General features: G+C 30.9%; 1 protein-coding gene across 1 annotated transcript in view; it reads right to left on the bottom strand.

Moving 5' to 3' along the window:
- LOC118204980 (TOG array regulator of axonemal microtubules protein 1) overlaps positions 1 to 16,859 on the bottom strand; it is a 170,721-nt gene that overhangs the window by 149,882 nt on the left and 3,980 nt on the right. The window contains exons 2-3 of the mRNA XM_085812959.1: positions 16,103 to 16,196; positions 7,603 to 7,728 (exon numbers count right to left, since the gene is read on the bottom strand). Coding sequence (XP_085669085.1) covers positions 7,603 to 7,728; positions 16,103 to 16,196 — 220 coding nt within the window. The remainder of the gene's footprint in view (positions 1 to 7,602; positions 7,729 to 16,102; positions 16,197 to 16,859) is intronic.

The following is a 16,859-nucleotide window of genomic DNA, read 5'->3' as shown; positions in this document are numbered from 1 at the left end:
AATTCCCTGATAATTTTTTATAAAGTAATAATTTCATTTATTAAACCTCTCCATCCAGTCATTTGAGCTTAAAAAATGGCCTCTAAACACAATTTCGAAAATTCATCAGCCTGTTCTGAAACACTGATCTCAATGATAGCAGAGTACAATTTCTATGATTTGGGAATTATTGCAACAATTTCTTCAGCATCCTTTTGCTTGGCTTTGTCAACTTTTTCTTCACTTTTAATGAACAGAAATCTACAAATCACAATTTCTATATAGCACCAGTTGCACATATGGATACATTATAGACCCAACAGATACTATGTTAGCTACATTCATTACTTTTTTAATGATGTTAATATCTTCATCAAAATACAATGTGTTGTGCTTACATCTGGACATATGGATCAATTTTTGACACCATAAAATTTAACAAATACATTAGAAGTTCATGAAGTTCAAGCAAAAAATAAAAAGTTACAAACATCTTGAGAAACTGGAAAAGAAGGCTATTTCATTACAATCCGATCCTGGCCAATCTTAAACCACAGTGTATTCCCACTCTCCAAAATATGTTTATTGCATATCCTGGTTTTCTAAAAGCAGAATGTTGCACTTACCTCCTATGAACGTTTTTCAAAAACATTAAGAAAGGTGGGAAAAAGATTAGACAGAAAAAAAAAAAAAAAAAAAAAGAGATTTATCACTATTTTGCATACTAAGTATATGCAATTTTAAATGCTATAACATTAGTAATTTTTTAAAATTAGAACTTACAGAAATCCCCTCATATGACCTTTTCCCAAAAACATTAAGAAACGTTATAACGTATCTCTCCCACTTTCCTAGCATGCCTTCATGGTGTAGTGGTTCTGCACGCTAGGCCGGTATTCCAGAGGTCCGCAAATCAATTCCCGGCAGAGGTGTTTTCTCATTTTTCATCTTGCCTGCTTCCAAAAATGCCTAATGTCTCTTCAGTGTCACACGAACTAGAAAGGGTGTTGGAGGATAATTCTCTGCACCCAGAATTTGGCGATTGGGTCCCCTAAAAACTCCAGTTGCCCTTTAAAAAGGGAAGTATATAAGGTATCTCTCCCGCTTTCCTAGCGTAGTGGTTCTGCATGCTGGGCTGATATTCCAGAGGTCCACGGTTTGATTCCCGGTGAAGACATTGCTAATTTTTCATCTTGCCTGCTTCAGGCCCACCGGCGGCCGAGCGGTAAAGTCGCTGAACACTGGTAGTTCGGTCCGAGGTTCGAATCCCGCGAACGGGCTGGCTGCATGGGTGTTTTCGTGGTTTTCCCCATGTGTAACGTATATACGAGCCAGTTTCCCTTAGAAAGTCCTCCACGAAAGGCATCCCTCCTCTTCGGCAGGTAGCCTTAGTGTGCTTTGCCATAATTAAATACACAAATACACACATCTTGCCTGCTTCAAAAAAATACCTAATGTCTCTACAAGGTGAGGCGAAGATTGGAGGGAATAAAGAGATTTATCACTATTTTTGCACACTAAATATATACAATTTTAAATGCTATAACATTAATAATTTTTTTTAATTAAAATTTACAGAAATCCTAAAAAAATTTACAAAAAAAAAAAAAAAAAAAAAAAAAACCTTTTAAAGCATCAATAAAGTCCCTTACATCCAATCTTCCTATGTTTAAAGGTTTGCTAAGCTAAAGAAAATAATATTATGTACATAAGAAACTAGATAGGATCTATAATTTCATTACATGCCAGATTTCATGGGAATCCCTTACACAACAGGTTACCAATTTTGCTATTGTGCAAAATTTAACTGAATCTTAATTAAAGTACTATCAATTTTTAAATTACATTATTAATGCTTTATAGTTATTTTTTTGCCTTGTTCTTGAACTGTTCCAGCACTTTCACAAAGGTAATTAGTTGAGTGATTTAAGAGAATTTTGATTTAAATATTTTAGGGAAGAAAAAATGTTTCATTAAATTTTCTTTTACAACATTTTAAACAAGCAAAGCAAATATTATTATACAACTTACATATCAAAGTTAAATCTTCATGTCCATATGTAGCAAAATTAAATTTTGACTACCTGTCTACCTTACAGTGTAAAGATATGTGGTACAACTCAGATTAATTAAAACTGTGACGAAAGGAAATTGAGCCAATAAGCAGAAAACCACGCATTTCTACATATATTTAAAAAATAGCCAACTATAGAATTAATACTTATATAAAATTTATAACAGATATGCTGAAATATTGGAATGAAATATTGGAATAAAAAAAAATGGAACCATTTTTTTTTGAAAATGTTACTCAGCAGCGAATGTGTTAATGTAGACCTCCCTTCTCTGTCAGTTTACTTTGACAGCCTGATTCATTACTGTCCTCATATAATATCATTTAAATGTAGCTATCACTGTTTGATCCATGGGCTGTATAAAGCAGTACATTGATTTCTAAGTATAAATTCAGCAGAGACTTTGGATATCCTGAAGCATTGTTCAAAATTAATAATCCATAAATCTGTAAACTTTTATCTTTACAATATTACTTAGTTGCTAGCATGAAATGAAATTAAACCAATCTTTAAATATGAATGCAGTAACCCATGCTTTTTGTTCAATTTCGAAATGACTGGAATCAATTCGTCTTTCCCTTTCAATGCTCTGGGATTTTCTGCTTGATATAAATGACATTGGCTTCAATTTTAAATCAGCATCAAAGTTTCTATCAACAAGACGTCAACTGGTTTTTAGAAGGTTTATGTCCAGAAGCAATTGATTCTTCCTTCAATAAGAATGTAAGACTAGGCATATTTTTTTCCAAAATAAGTACCAATCAATTTTTTAGAGTTTTGAAAAGAATAAATTAAAAGTTTAAAAAACTGTACAAAATACTAAACATTTCCATTTATCACAAATCTGACAAAAACAAAGGATCTAAATGAGCAGAAGATAAAATAACTTTAGAAAAAGAAATTTTAATTTCTATTCTATTATACAGAAACTCATTCTTAAGCATAATTATACAGTGACTTTAACATTCATAGGAGATGTATTTTTTCCTATCTAAGAAGAAAAGCTTCTGGTTGATTATAGCTAAGGTTTCTCAAATATGCAGTTTCTTCCTTTCCAGAATTTTCTGCAAATTTCCTGGGTAAATTTTTTTTTCAAGTTCTTGGGAATAATTCATTCTTTCATTCATTCATAAATTAATAATTACTAAATCTCAAGTGAGATTCCATCAAAGTTTCTTTTCTAACACATGCCTTAATTGCATTATGCTACTTATATATATGATTTAAGAATATTACAAAGCTAGAACTATAAAAAGAGTTTAACCTTTGTTTGGTATTTAAGTATTAATGAATGTATCAAAATCTGTCAATCCTGAACATAACAGATCTTTAATCTTAATAAGCAATGTCACTGTTTTTGTATGCACTCACATGGTTATAATTTTTTTTATCTAAAACTCAACTTAAAGTAGGTGGTTGTGAGATATGCTTGTCGTAAAAAAAAACTACAACAAATTTCTATAGAAATACACTGTTTTGGCAAAAAAAAAAATCTAAAACGAACAATTGCTTTGAATCTCTATAACAGCAGCTACCAGTGATCAAAATTTTCACCAGAAGAAATGAAAAAAAAAAAAAAAAAAAAAAAAAAAAAAAAAAAAAACTTATAAGCAGGTTTATTGATTAATTTTTGGAATATATGCAGCCCTCAACTTTCACATAAATGATCCTGAAAATGTGTTCAAACTTTCAATTCAGAAAGTTTTAAAACTAAAATCATACTACTTTCTCCTGGATGTTCCCACATCCAGATATTAATTATTATTATTATTATTAATGCTTAATACAGTCATTTGTTATTCTTTCCCAGTTTTGGTGTAGTTACTGTTATTGTAATAAGGTTAATTACTATTTTGTTCAAGTGCCTTTGTAATTAAAAAAACTCATTAGTGTCTTCATTGTTGACATCCATATTTATTTCATTCATTAGGCTCAAAATTTTATTTGCATTAGCTTATCACTCATAACTAGTGGGTATTGTTGTTTCCAGGAACCTTTTATTGTTGACTCTTTTATTTCAACCCATGAGTCTCTAATACTGCATTTCATATATTATGGGTCTTCCAAACATTCAATGCCAAACACAAGTTATCGGGATAGTCGTAGGTCAAAGTTTGTGTTTAGGCACCAGCTACGAGTTACTTCATAGAATGTTTTTGTTTTACTTACACTATGATCAAAATCATAGTATTTTCATGCTCTTTGAACTTCATGCTCTTTTTCATGCTTCTTTGGCTTTGGGGATTAGAAAAAAAAACACAACAGTTTGGTACAATTCAAGAGATTTATTATAACTAATATAAGTATAATATAAGTAATTATAAAGTAAATAACATAGGAACTGTAACAATAATCAAGCAATTTATAATAATCTTTATTATAATAATTGTAAAAATAATCAAGCTTGGTTATAAGCAACTGCCAAGTATGAATATACTTGTAGTTGTCGCTGTCATAAAACATTTTATCACAAAAACCAACTACGATATAACTCATATAATTAATAAAGCAGTTAAAAAATTATCTCAGTTATATATATTTCCCATAAATACATGTTTTGTATTTCTATTTTACAATTAATTGATTGAAATTTGTTGGTGTGGTGGAACCATTTTTTTGAAAATGTTGCTCAGCAGCGAATGTGTTAATGTAGACCTCCCTTCTCTGTCAGTTTACTTTGACAGCCTGATTCATTACTGTCCTCATATAATATCATTTAAATGTAGCTATCACTGTTTGATCCATGGGCTGTATAAAGCAGTACATTGATTTCTAAGTATAAATTCAGCAGAGACTTTGGATATCCTGAAGCATTGTTCAAAATTAATAATCCATAAATCTGTAAACTTTTATCTTTATAATATTACTTAGTTGCTAGCATGAAATGAAATTAAACCAATCTTTAAATATGAATGCAGTAACCCATGCTTTTTGTTCAATTTCGAAATGACTGGAATCAATTCGTCTTTCCCTTTCAATGCTCTGGCATTTTCTGCTTGATATAAATGACATTGGCTTCAATTTTAAATCAGCATCAAAGTTTCTATCAACAAGACGTCAACTGGTTTTTAGAAGGTTTATGTCCAGAAGCAATTGATTCTTCCTTCAATAAGAATGTAAGACTAGGCATATTTTTTTCCAAAATAAGCCATCTGATCTACATTGAATTGAGAGGCTAAGAGAATATTCTCCGCCTACAGTAATTCTGGACAACAAAGAAGTAAATTCTTTTGCAGAATCTTTACCAGCATCAGATGATTCTCTAGTTAATTTAATATCATGTACAAAATACCCCATTTTAAATTTGTTGAACCACTCATTATTTGCTTGAAACATCCTATTAGAACCTCTTTTTTTAATCTAGTCTTCTCATCATCATGCAAACTAACAGCCTTAGCTTGAATAATTGAAAAACTCAGAGGGATATTGCTTTGATGTTGATCATGAATCCATGATGACATAGAATTTTCCATTTCATCCATCACAATGCCATGTTATTCTGGAAAAATTCTTTTAAGATATTTTCCACAATTTTGAACTTATTCCTTAATTTTATTCTTTATTTTCAAAACTAAACATATGGTAGACCTGTTCATGTCATACAAATGGTTGACTGAAGCAAAAGTTTCAGAATGTCTAATTACTTCCATCTTTGTCTTAGTTTCAGAATGTTTAATTATTTCCATCTTTTTCTCAATTGTATGAAATTTATGAATCCTTAACTCCTCCCTTGCATCAACACAGTTTCTCTATTTCTCACTTATGTTCATAAATTTATAAGGGCAGAATATTTAAATGTAAACAAATAAATTGGCAATGAACATGTGCCCTAATGCAACACTAAATTTGCTCAATACATTGCATATATTTTGTCCCCACCACCATGCCTCGAAATCCATAGACCTTATTAGAAAGAATCATGTCAGAACCCCAATGACATGACAAAAATTCTGAGAAGTCTGCTACTCTAGAAGACACTCTGTGAGTGAGTGTGAGCTACCAGACAGTCTTGAAGACAGTCTGTGAGTGAGTGTGAGCTACCAGACAGTCTTGAAGACAGTCTGTGAGTGAGTGTGAGCTACCAGACAGTCTTGAAGACAGTCTGTGAGTGAGTGTGAGCTCAGTGGAAGTGATTGCATGGAAGTGAACAATTTTTATCCTGATGACAAAAATATTTTAAAAGTGAATTTTTAAAATTGTGCAAAATAGCAAACTGTGTGAAAGTGGAATGTACAAAAGTTGAGAATCACCTATAAAATACCTCATTAAAATAAAAAATATGTATGTGTGTCATAAATAATTCTTTTCAATTATAAGTCACCATTCTTATCCTTTCGTAAAAATGTGCCACAATGCATCAAGGTGATTGTATAAGTATTCTTTATTTTGTATTGCCTATCCTACAAAATAGCATATTGTAAAAGCATTTAATGCAAAGCCATAAACTAATTTACTTACAATTTCTTTTTGAGAATATGTTTTCCTCTTGCTAAACATTATTAATGCTTTTTTCCATTTTCCAGGATAGCAAACTTCACTATCCTCAGGTGTTTTAGGATGTATGAGCTGGTTAGTTTATGGATGTGTGAGCTGGGATCATCCTCTTCACTGCTCATTTCAATCATTTTATAAATAGATGGCTTCAGTATTAAATGCTGAATACTGCTCATTAACCACCAATAGCAAAAGGCATTTATTACTTTTTTGTTCAGGATTTTTTAAATATTGTCAAACTAAAGATTTTAGATCAAGCTGAGCTATTTTAGTAGGCACATTACAATTATGAGTGAAACCTAAGAGCTATAAATTAAGAAATTGCAATAAAAGGAAAAATGGGATGCAATTAATATTCAGCTACTACTGATATTAGAAATCAGTCTAACTCAAAAGAAAAAAATGCATTTTGCTTTAAAGAAACATTCTAAGGTTTTCTGATACCCCAATTTTAGAAAACATTATTTACATCACACTAAGTTATTCTGCATTAACAATATGCAGCATCAAATCATTAGCAAGTTAATCATCATAATAAAATCTGTGAAATTTAGCATCTGAATATCTTATTTACTTTTCAAGCTCATAATTCAAACACATCTTTATATGATGCCCTGTCAGTTGGACTGATAAATGAACTTTTTATGACCAATTTATAGGAAATTATTCCATGTCATAATTTTAAGCTAATTAATTTAAGTTAATATATTTACTCTCTAGAAATATTCATAGGAAGAAAAAAGTTGACAGTTTAACTTGAATCAAAATAGATGGAAGTGTTTATTTTTCTAGGAAAATAGTAACATATATTATTACATAAACATTATACATTAAAAACGAATTTGCTTCAATTGTGACTTTTTAAACAGTATACCAAATAATCCTGCTAAAATATTTTTACAATTAATCTCAAGTGTCTACTGCTTTCTTAATTAATCCACTGCTTCGCATCTGAATATATCTAAATTAAATATATAATGATGCTTGAACAACTGAATAAAAAGTGAGTATATAAAGTATAACTAAGCTAGAAGTATAAATATATATACTTTACCTGAAACTCGAGCCAAGACAGGAATTTTACTGTTTACAATAACAGGCCTTGTTTTTGTAAATTCTGGATAGGTTTTCTTCTCATTAGATGCTGATGAGTGTACCATCACACGTGAAACAGATGGAACTTTAATAATAAATGAACACAGTATTAGTTAAATTACAGAACTGCAACCAATTAGTAGAAAATATGCATAATTTTCTTGCACAGTTAGACACATCTAGTCAATGACCATTTTTATATACGTACATATGAGTACTACTAAATATTAACAACAGATAATTGTTTAAATTTAAAATTAATTATTTAAACTGGAGAATAGAGAGGAATACATATACAGGATCTGTAATTTTGGCATTATGATAATATTAGAATCAAATGTGACTATTAAAATCAGCTTTTGAAGATGAAAAACTTGACATTTGTTCTCTTTAACTGTAAAACTTATTAAACAACAAGTAACTGACATCTAGAAAATGTTTTAAAAATTTAACAGAAAGGCATGTAACTTTTTAGTTAGTTAATTTGGTACTTTTCTGTAAACTTTAAAACATAATTTCTTATCAACCTGATCAGTATGATGGTTAGCAGTGCTAGCTGAAATATTGTTGGGCCTCACTTTGAATCCTATGATAATATTTCTGCAGGAACACAGTATTTTATCATAAAATTGCTAAAGCGAACAATTATTTTTGGCTGTTCTTAAAATGATTGCCAAACAATTTTCACAAAAAGAAACATAAAAAAATCCGTTTGTAAGTAAGTTTACTGATTAATTTTCAAGATAAAAAAAAAAAAAAAAAAAAAAAAAAAAAACATATATTATACGTGTAATCATATGTATTTATGCAATATATATATTTTTGCAAAAATTCACTAAACTACATCAGCATGGTTGTACTGATATGTGTCATGTGGTTACCTAAAAGTGACGGACGCTTTGGCCAGTGATAAGCATGCTCTTCCTATTAGCCATGATGAATTCGTAAGCCTGATCAAGATTCTCTCAGAATAGAAAGATAAGTAACAACAATAAAAACACATATTTTTACCACTAGAAAAAGAAATTATAGTCAAATGTAATAGTCATCAGTATAACTTAATTTTTTCTTCTCGCATTTAACATATAACACAAGGTCTAAATTTTAATATTGGAAGTGCCCGAGTCCTATTAGAGAAGAGATAAATAAACAAACAAAAATAAATGAACAGAATAATAAATAATAAAATTAAGCAAAATATTAAGATACAAGTGCAAACTTATTTCATTTAAATTAAGGTAATGGGAAATGGGGAATTAAAAAATTAAAATATCACAAATTAAGTGAAGTCATAATAAAAAAAAGGTGATCAAATTAATAGCAACAAGATATGAAATGGTAGATAACAGAAAGGTAAGTATTATTTTGAATTTTATACAGTGTTATTTGTATAAGTATTATTTTGAACTGCATAGAAAAGTAATCATTACTCTGTGTTTAATAATATTCTTGATCACATTTGTACAACCCATATAATTCCTTTTCCTAAATTCTTTCAATTTGCTATATACAGTCAAAAGTCTTTAATCCGGACTCGTCAGGACTTCGGCGATTCCGGATTATCGGTTTTTTCGGATTATAGATCATCAGTTTAAATCTGGTAAGATGGCATGCAGAAATTATAAAATTAAAAATATAAAACCGTAATTTATGAAATAAAGAGCAACTATGATCTAAAGGGTATTAAAATTTACAAAAAAAAAAAAAAAAAAAAAAAAAAAAAACCTTAATACTTATTTGTTTACTTTATTAAACATTTCTTTCAACGCGCGCATGCATAAAGCATACATTACGCATAGTCGAAACTAGAAAATTGCAATCAGAAAACTATTTGATGTGTATTCGTGATATTTATAATGATGAGGAATTTGATTTAAATCATATCAAAGACGGAGTACATCGAGATGAAATACTACATTTAGTAAGGAATTATAAGCCAAATAAAATAAAAACATCTGCCCTGAAGATAAGGATAGTGCTGACAGATTAACTTCCAGTTCATCGCGCGCCGCGTCGATGTGTCGCCCCGCAGAGCTGCGTGAAATTGATAAACATACAGTCAAAAGTCGTTAATTCGGACACCCATAATTTGGAATGATCTATAATCCGGACATCAAAACTAAAAACTTTCTGCGCATGCGCCGCGTTGACACATGCGCATAGGCGTTTACGCGTGCGCGTAAGACCTTTTACGACTGCGCATATCAGTGTGCGCAAGTGCAGAATACATTTTCGCGTGCGCGTTTTATGTATAATGGACGTATAAGCTAAAATTATCTAATTATCTATTTCAGTTAATGTTGATGATTGCGTTGTTCCTTAATTTTCGAATTGGATCCGGCTTATTATTTTTTGCAGACTGTAAGAGCAATTTTATAAAAGTAAGCTTAAACTTTCGATTATATCAAATAGAATTTCCGATATATATTTGTTAATATGTAAAGGATCTAAAGCGAAAGTATGTTTTGAAATCCGAAATCTGTTTATCAATTTCACACTGCTTGGCGGGGGGAACGCCGCGCCGCGGCGGGCGCGTAATGAATTGATGTTGATTTGTCAGCACTATCCTTATCTTCAGCGCAGATGTTTTTATTTGGCTTATAATTCCTTACCAAATGTAGTATTTCATCTCGATATGCTCGATATGATTTAAAAGAAGTTCCTGGTCATTATAATTCGCTTCCGATAGCCAAAAAAAGTAACAGAGGTTATTGAAAACGAAAAAATTTCGATTGACAAATTAGTCGGTGTTCTTGACACAGCAATTATAGGACTTGAACAGCGGAACTTTGTAACTGAACAAGAAATTATGTCTGTTTAATAGAATTAAAGAGAAAGTAATTATCACATGAAACGAAGCAAAACTTACAACTTACATTAAAAGAAATGTTTAATAAAGTAAACAAATAAATATTAATAAGCTTTTTCTTTTTGCAAATTTTGATACCCTTTAGATCATAATTGCTCTTTATTTCATAAATTACGGTTTCATATTTTTAATTTTAGAATTTCTGCATGCCATCTTACGAGATTTAAACTGATGATCTATAATCCGGAAAAATCGATAATCCGGAATCGCCGAAGTCCCGACGAGTCCGGATTAACGACTTTTGACTGTATTTCGGAATGGTTAGAGAATCAAAGGATATGCCTTTATCCATTTTCTGCAGCAATTCCACTTTTTGTTTGATAGACATCGAAACATGATTTTGCTTTGTAGATCCTTTGGTAGCTCCAGAATCAGAAATTCTTTTTGACATAATCGAAAGTTCAAGCTTACTTTTATAAAATTGCTCTAACAGTCTGCAAAAAATAATAAGCCGGATCCAATTTGAAGATTAAGGAACAACACAATCTGCAACATTAACTGAAATAGATAATTAGATAATTTTAGCTTAGCTTATACTATCCGTTATACATTAAACGCGCACGCGTAAATGTATAATGCGCATGCGTAGACGCATATGTGCATGCGTAAAGGTATTATGTGCATGCGTTAACAAATTATGTGTTGATGCATGCGCAGAAAGTTTGTAGCTTTAGGTCCAGATTATAGATCATTCCCGATTATGGACGTCCGGATTAAAGACTTTTGACTGTATATACTACAGAGCATTACCTAATCATTTTAACAGCAAGAATTTCAAAATACTGTGCTCTGCATTTGACAAAAAACAAAGGCATTATAAAAATTCTGACATCAAATGCCACCATAGCTAGTCCACACAAAACACCACAAAAAACTAGTCTCAGTTCAATCATTCAGAAATGAAACAATTTAGATACTCTATCGCCACAAGGAAATATGTGACAGAATGAAGCAGTGCTTAAATTGCACCGGAGCCCGGCTCCGGTACTTCTCAATTTTTAAGATAAATTACAATTTTAGCGGGAGCGCACCGGAGCCCTAAATAAGATGAGCTCCGGTACTTCTTTTTATAAAACTGAACCACAATTTAAACTGAAAAAATTTAGAATTCCTAATGTTTTAGTTTACTTAACTTTAGAATTCCTAATGTTTAGTTTTAGACCTTGCAATACTCTATTTCCCTAGAAATACGAACTCATGAGGACATGAGACGTTCAAGTAAAGTCCCCTCACTCACGTGCGAAAACCTTTCCCTTTAAGAAAAGCAATAAATTTGGGGGAGTTTGTTTAGGAACGCGTAAATTTCTCGCCATGCCATCGTATCTAGTGTATTGTTATTGATGCTTACACTTAGTTATCCTCGCAGAAAGGAAAATTTGTGTTGTTAAATGTGCGTTTAGTGACAGCGAGTACAATAAGAGTAAAATACTGAGATAAACTGCTGAAGCAAGTCCTATACATCGTCTTTCCAAAGTATCCGCTAATTGGGGGAAGCGTAGCCAGCAACCTTCCATTCATCCTTAGGAGTCAGATTCAGGACTCATTTTACCCCTTACACTCATCTGCTTGATGGCTATAATTATATCAGCAGAGAGCCGCGGTCAAAGAGAACGTTCTTTCTCTCCAAAATTCCCCTCATTTTTTTGTTTCCACCCACTTATAACCTCATTCTGTTTTGCCTTGGAATTTTCATCAGCTATAAGTATATTTAAGTTTTTAGGGATGATAAAATAACTTCCCCCCCCCCTACGATCAGAGCTTAAATTGGGTTGGAGCCCACCGGGTCTCGGCTCCGGTGCTTCTTAGCTTCTGTAATAAATAATTCTAGCCGGAATGCACCAGAGCCCTAAATAAGAAGACTTCGGCACTTCTTTTATGTAATTCAATAACAATTTCAGTAGAAATTTGATCTCGAAAATTTTATTTTAACAATAAAATTATATTAAAAATCGCGTATTAAATTTCAATTTATCTCTTTACATTTTATTTAATTTTAATTATTTAGTTACTTTAATCTTTAATTATTTCAATAAATAATAATTAATTATCTAATAATTACCAATTAAATGATAATTAATTAATTATATAATAATTATTGATTAAATAACAATTTATAAACATTAATTGAATAGCTATCAATTAATTAATTTGATAATAATTAACTCTTTAATTTTAAAATTGTGAGTTTAATAGTCATTTTATTTATTTATTTATTCTTGTTCCTCTTTGCTGACAGTCTTCCATAGGGCTCCGGCACTTTTAATCTTAGAAATTAAGCCCTGGAATGAAGCAATAAACTGTTAATTCTATAGAAAATGCTGATACTGTTATTTTTACATATCATTATTTAAATACAGAATCTTTTTCTTTTTTTAAAATTCAAATGACATTTTGGATTTGAATAGCATGCTTATTAACAAAGATTAATTTTCTTTTACGAAAATTTATTTTATAAAAAATGCTTGCCAACAGGAATATTTTTAATTTTTTCTTAACATATCAAATAAGGAATATGCATTATAAACTGAGAAAATCCCGGAAGATTCAAATCTTTGTGTTACTGAACCAAAACCATGGCCATATTTGCAAGAAACTCATACAGATACATAGATTTAATATATACAAATTATATTTCTTTATTGATCCCACAACAAAAAAAAACATCAAGTGCACTGCATATTACTGACTTATTGCTAATTAAAAATTACAAGTACTACATAGTAACACTAAAATTTTTAAAAACTGAGAACCAAAAATTTTAGAATCAATTTCCTGCTACAAAAAATACAGTACAAAGTCCGAAACCCTGACTTGTCGGGACTTTGGCTATTCCGGATTTGGGATTTTTCTGGATATTAGATCATCATTTTAAATCTAGTAAGATGGCATATAGAAATTATAAAATTAAAAATATAAAATCGGGATTTATCATCTAAAGGGTATCAAAATTTACAAAAAAAAAAAAAAAAAAAAAAAAGCTTAATATTTATTTGTTTACTTTATTAAACATTTCTTTCAATGTAAGTTGTTCAAGTTGCTTCGTTTTTTGTGCTAATACTTTCTCTTTAATTCAGTAGACAGACATAATCTCTTGTTCATTTACATTGCTGAAGTCCTGTAACTGCTGTTTGAAGAATTCTGACTAACATGTCAATCGAAATTTTCTCGTTTTCAGTAACTTCTCTGCCACATTATTATCGGAAGCAGTACAGTCAAAAGTCGTTAATCCGGACTCGTCGGGACTTCGGCGATTCCGGATTATCGATTTTTCCGGATTATAGATCATCAGTTTAAATCTGGTAAGATGGCATGCAAAAATTACAAAATTAAAAATATGAAACCGTAATTTATGAAATAAAGAACAATTATGATCTAAAGGGTATCAAAATTTACAAAAAGAAAAAGCTTAATATTTATTTGTTTACTTTATTAAACATTTCCTTCAATGTAAGTTGCTTCGTTTCATGTGATAATACTTTCTCTTTAATTCTATTAAACAGACATAATTTCTTGTTTAGTTACAAAGTTCCGCTGTTCAAATCCTATAATTGCTGTGTTGAGAATACCGACTAATTTGTCAATCGAAATGTTTTCGTTTTCAATAACCTCTGGGTCACTTTCTTCACTATCGGAAGCGAATTATAATGACGAGGAACTTGATTTAAATCATATCAAAAACGGAGTATACCGAGATGAAATACTACACTTAGTACGGAATTATAAACCAAATAAAATAAAAACATCTGCTCTGAAGATAAGGATAGTGCTGACAGATCAACTTCCAATCCGCAGCGTGAAATTGATAAACAGATTTCGGATTTCAAAACATACTTTCGCTTTGTAGATACAAATTACATATTAGTAAATATATATCGGAAATTCTATTTGACAAAATCTTTCTAATCTATCATAATCTAATAATGATGTTTCTGCCCCCCCCCTCTGCCGCAGAGCAGCGTGAAATTGATAAACAGATTTCGGATTTCAAAACATACTTTCGCTTTGTAGTAAATATATATCGGAAATTCTATTTGACACAATCGAAAGTTCAAGCTTACTTTTATAAAATTGCTCTAACAGTCTGCAAAAAATAATAAGCCGGATCCAATTCGAAGATTAAGGAACAACGCAATCTGCAACATTAACTGAATTAGATAACTTTAGCTTAGCTTATAACTCCGTTACACATTAAACGCGCATGCGCACAAACATATTCGCAGCTGTAAAGGTCTTATGCGCTCTCGTAAGCGCCTGTGCGCATGAGTGAACGCGATGCATGCGCAGAGAGTTTGTAGCTTTGAGATCCGGATTATAGATCATTCCGGATTATGGGGGTCCTAATTAACGACTTTTGACTGTATTTTCTACGTCTAGAACCATACTACAGATTTCGCCATTCATTAATTGATTGATGATTGAGAAGCATTGTCATCACAATGAAAAACTTCTTTTATATCATCTTCATTTATTACTGCTTTTCCACATTTCTTTACAAAATCCGTTAATTGGAAAATTTCACCTTTGTTTTGCGATATCCGAAAACCTTTAAAATTAGTGGCTATCATCATCAAATTTAACTATCCTTCACTATGCATATTTGGCTATGCAACATGAGCTTGGCGACTAACAACAAGTTGTTCCGTTAAATTTTATCTTGTTTCTATCGTGCAGTGTGCAAAAAATAATGAGACAATTATGCCTGAATTGCATTAGCTTATTATTTATTACACTTATGTCTATTTCTTGCACATGCTTAAGGCTTATCAGAGTTCTGAATAAACAAATTCCCACATATACTTATGCCTTATTAAAGGCCAGCGTTAGATAGCTTACTGCCTAATGCAGTCTCTGTGGGTCCTAAATTATGCAGCCATACGAGCCCTGGCACTGGTTTTGGGGTTTATGTGAATAACAAATCAGTTATTCTTAATTCAAATAGCCCTTAATGTAATATTTGGGTCTATAAGTATCCTCAACAAAATCTATTTTTAGCATATGGAAAGAAATTTTTGGTAAATTTTTCCTCCTCAACATTTTTTAGAGCATTTAACTTAAATCTGTAATCATTGCCAAATGTAACGTCAACATAAAAGGTTAGCATACTCCTTTATTATTCAATTACTAACATAAAAAAATTGCTTAGGCATCACTACACGAGTCATTACTCAAGTTGTCATGATTTTATAAACATGTGGTGATGAAAGGAAAGTGTAATAAATAATGATTTGCCAGGTTGGCATCAGATCAATGATGTATCTATGTGGATGAATGAATCAGTATGAATGTTTCAGTTTCAGATGTGTGCCAAACAAATAAGCAGCAACGAAGCCAAATTACTGATTGTACAAATTTATGCTAAAATAATTGTTTCTTCAATAACAAGGTATTTTATTTAGTGTTGAAGTGAGATTAAGAATTGGGACTCTCCAGTTGTTCTATTATACATGAATTGAATGCACGTGCATGAAGCCTACGAGAAAAACAATGGTTTGAGGTCCATATTTTGGATCATTCCAGATAATAGATGTCCAGATTTTGGACTTTGTACTGTACACATTTGTTTCTAATAGCAATCTAAAAAGTAACTTACATTTCTCACAATTTATAACCTGCTTAACTTTGTCTTCCTTAGTATCTTCACTGAATTTTCGTGATTGTTCATAGCATGTTCCATTTCCAATAACCTGAAGAAGAATTACACAAATTTCTAAAAAATTTTTCATAATATGGATGCATGAAATAATAAGCCTAGAATATTATTTTTAAGTCCATAATTTAAAAATATTGCTAATCTGAAACAAAATAGACACTGATAAATTTTAGGAAATGGTAAGAAATAAAATTACATTTCAGATATTTTGTATATTTTCATATCGCTTGAAATATACAACATGCAACTCTTTCAGGATGTGGATACATTCATATTATTTTTACATGCTATATAATTTTCATATTCATATTTTAGTAGCATCGAAGTTCACATACAGTTGACGTAAGAACATTTAGAGATGAGCCAGTAAAAATTTTGAAATTTCTACCCTTTTCCAAAATTGGCTAGACTGGAGATTATGGTCCAGTCGGCAAGTGAAGCGAAATGGTGCCAAATCTGCTAATCTCTTGGCTTAAATATGAATCAAAGCTTTCCGATCATTTATTGCTCATTTACTGCTTATTACAATTTCTTAAATTTCGTGATAAAATGCTTTACTCCATTTTGCTACTGTCTTAAAAATGGTATATGATATTATAAAAACTTTTAATATTGTTGATCCTATAAAATACATAGTTATTAACTTTCAAATACTGTGGTTAAAGTGCAGAATCTCCCGCTTATTTGTTTGGCGTTC

Source organism: Stegodyphus dumicola, chromosome 3 (genome assembly GCF_044657685.1).
Source record: "Stegodyphus dumicola isolate Sdum_Otavi_A_Nest chromosome 3, ASM4465768v1".
NCBI classification, from domain to species: domain Eukaryota; kingdom Metazoa; phylum Arthropoda; class Arachnida; order Araneae; family Eresidae; genus Stegodyphus; species Stegodyphus dumicola.
The sequence above is the reverse complement of the archived record's forward strand: the minus strand, read 5'-3'. Positions and strand labels throughout refer to the sequence as shown.